Source organism: Haliotis cracherodii, unplaced genomic scaffold (genome assembly GCF_022045235.1).
Source record: "Haliotis cracherodii isolate W230 unplaced genomic scaffold, xgHalCrac1.p SCAF_10, whole genome shotgun sequence".
Lineage (NCBI taxonomy): Eukaryota > Metazoa > Mollusca > Gastropoda > Lepetellida > Haliotidae > Haliotis > Haliotis cracherodii.
In genome coordinates, this window is record NW_027266265.1 from 4,218,197 (window position 1) to 4,220,954 (window position 2,758).

At 45.8% G+C, this 2,758-nt stretch overlaps 1 protein-coding gene across 1 annotated transcript; it reads right to left on the reverse strand.

The window, feature by feature from the left end:
* Nucleotides 1-859: 859 nt before the first annotated feature.
* Nucleotides 860-1,378, reverse strand: LOC139445585 (anti-sigma-I factor RsgI-like). Its single transcript, XM_071226745.1, has one exon. It carries the CDS (start codon nucleotides 1,376-1,378, stop codon nucleotides 860-862), a length of 519 nt encoding a protein of 172 aa, XP_071082846.1.
* Nucleotides 1,379-2,758: the final 1,380 nt, after the last annotated feature.

Consider the following 2,758-nt stretch of genomic DNA (forward strand, 5'->3'; position numbering starts at 1 on the left):
ACCTGGTAAACGTGCATGCCATTACGATCATATGACCTCATAAACGTGCATGTAATTTACATCACATGACTTCATAAACGTGATTGTAATTAGCATCACATGACCACGATAGGGTGAAATATATGTATGTCCCGGAGCCTTGTCAAGGAACATAACCACATGCAGATCTGATCGAACAGTCAATGTTAAATACACTACACATACGGGACTGCCGCCGTTTCGTGTTGAAATGCATTTTCTGAAATGATTGGTTCATCCTGAATTGAGAATTTGTTTTGCATGACCATTTCTTAGATTGACCTCGTGTTAGACACAATAAACCTGTTAAACCACAAACATAAAACGTATGAGTGAGTGAGTTGTGTTTCATGCCGCTGTGAACATTTATTTCATCGTAATTTGGAGGAAAGCCTTTAAATTATCACGTACAAGTGTAACTACTTTTGGTAAAACAAGCGAGCCAACGTAAGGTGCTGACAGACCAAGAATCATAAACGAGGCGAATCTAGGATTCGAACCCACGACCATTCGACTCACGACCATTCGACTAACGACCTTTCGACCCACGATGATTCGACAAACGACCAGTCGACCAACGACCATTCGACCCACGACCATTTGACTCACGACCATTCGACCCACGACCATTCGACTCACGAAGCCACGACCATTCGACCCACGAAGCCACGACCTTTCGACAAACCACCATTTAACTCACGACCATTCGACCCACGACCATTTGACCAACGACCATTCGACTCACGACCATTCGACCGACGACCATTCGACCTACGACCATTTGACTCACGACCATTCGACCAACGACCATTTGACCCACGACTATTCGACTCACGACCACTTAACTCACGACCATTCGACTCACGACCATTCGACCCAAGACCATTCCACTCACGACCATTTGACTCACGACCATTTGACCCACGACCATTCGACCCACGAACCCACGACCATTCGACCCACGACCATTTAACTCACGACCATTTGACCCACGACCACTCGACTCACGACCATTTGACTCACGACCATTCGACCCACGACCATTTGACCCACGACCATTCGACCCACGACCATTTGACTCACGACCATTCGACTCACGACCATTTAACTCACGACCATTCGACCCACGACCACTTAACTCACGACCATTCGACTCACGACCATTCGACCAACGACAATTCCACTCACGACCATTTGACTCACGACCATTCGACCCACGACCATTCGACCCACGACCATTTAACTCACGACCATTCGACCCACGACCATTTGACCAACGACCATTCGACTCACGACCACTTAACTCACGACCATTCGACTCACGAACCCACGACCATTTGACCCACGAACCCGTGACCATTCGACCCACGAACCCACGACCATTTGTCCCACGAACCCACGAACATTTGACCCACGAACCCACGTAACCCTGTGCATATGGTGAAAACATGTGCCTATATAATTCATATTGGAACCTCTTTCCTGATAGCTGAATATTGCTTGTGTATCGGTCTATCAGTCCGGAATATATTCCATACTTTGAGCTGCTTCTCTGCCGATTCGCTTAGAACCTGCCTTGTATGCAGTCGTATGTGAGTCCACCTTTGAACGTAGGACCGTTGTACCCTGAAAACACTGTCCCGCATTGGATGTAGACTGTACGGTCCTTTTCGTTGAAATTTGGCAAGATTTAAGAACCATTTTGAGTGCGAATCTGAGATTCGAACTCAGGAGTATCAGTCATAGACACGGCTAAGAGGCGTAATTGTGCTCAGCGAACTGCTTCCCCTGGACGCTTGGGCCAAGATGAAATATAATCAGGACACTGGTTGCAGGCACAGTCAAGGGACACAACTCTGTAAAGCGATTTGCATCGTCTAAGATGTCAGGGCCATCTTGTTTGTATGGATGTATGAAATTGTCCTGTCTGTTTTGATATCATTTTTTTTCACATCCTACATCAGAGATCAATAGGAATAGGACTCCCAATACGCGACATGCTTACTGGGTGCGGGGTGAATGTAGTGAATGTATGAATGTAGTGAATGATTTATGTTAAACGGGTGCAATCTATTTCCTACATTACCTATTATTTGTACATCAAGGTCGCATGTACCTGACAGGGACATTAACTGCCGAGCAAGAGAAAGTGATTGATTGAGTGAGTGAGTGAGTATGGGTGTACGCCGCTTTTAGCAATATTCCAGCAATATCACGGCGGGGGACACCAGAAATGGGCTTCACACATTGTATCCATGTCGGGAATCGAACCCAGGTCTTCGGCGTGACGAGCGAACGCTCTAACCACAAGGCTACCCGTCAGCCCCGCAAGAGAAAGAATACGCTAAGGTTTGATGATGGCTGAAAAGGACACAAACAAAAAATTGTTATTCGATGGTGATGTGATGGTGTATCATAGTTGTGTTTTCAACCTTTCAGTTTTTCGTTAACTGTTCTCCGCCAAGTAACGTGTGTGATTTTTCGGTCATATCCAATTTTCAAGTATGCACTTTGATTTGCACGTCTTTCATATCAAGCAACAGGGACATTAAGAAGCGAGGGGATACAACATCAAATGACTGTACACAGTACAGGACACCAGGTGTCTGAGAAAAGGGTGAGCTTCACAATAAGCCCTAGAGCCCCAATTTTATATAGTTCTCTATGAAAATACCAAATTGATGAAGCTTGACATTGAATCTGCAGCAGCACCCGTGATGAATCCGAAAGATTTCTCCAA

Coding starts and splice junctions, on each gene's coding strand:
- LOC139445585 (XM_071226745.1), bottom strand. CDS start 1,378: ATGGTCACGGGTTCGTGGGTCAAATGGTCGTGGGTTCGTGAGTCGAAT.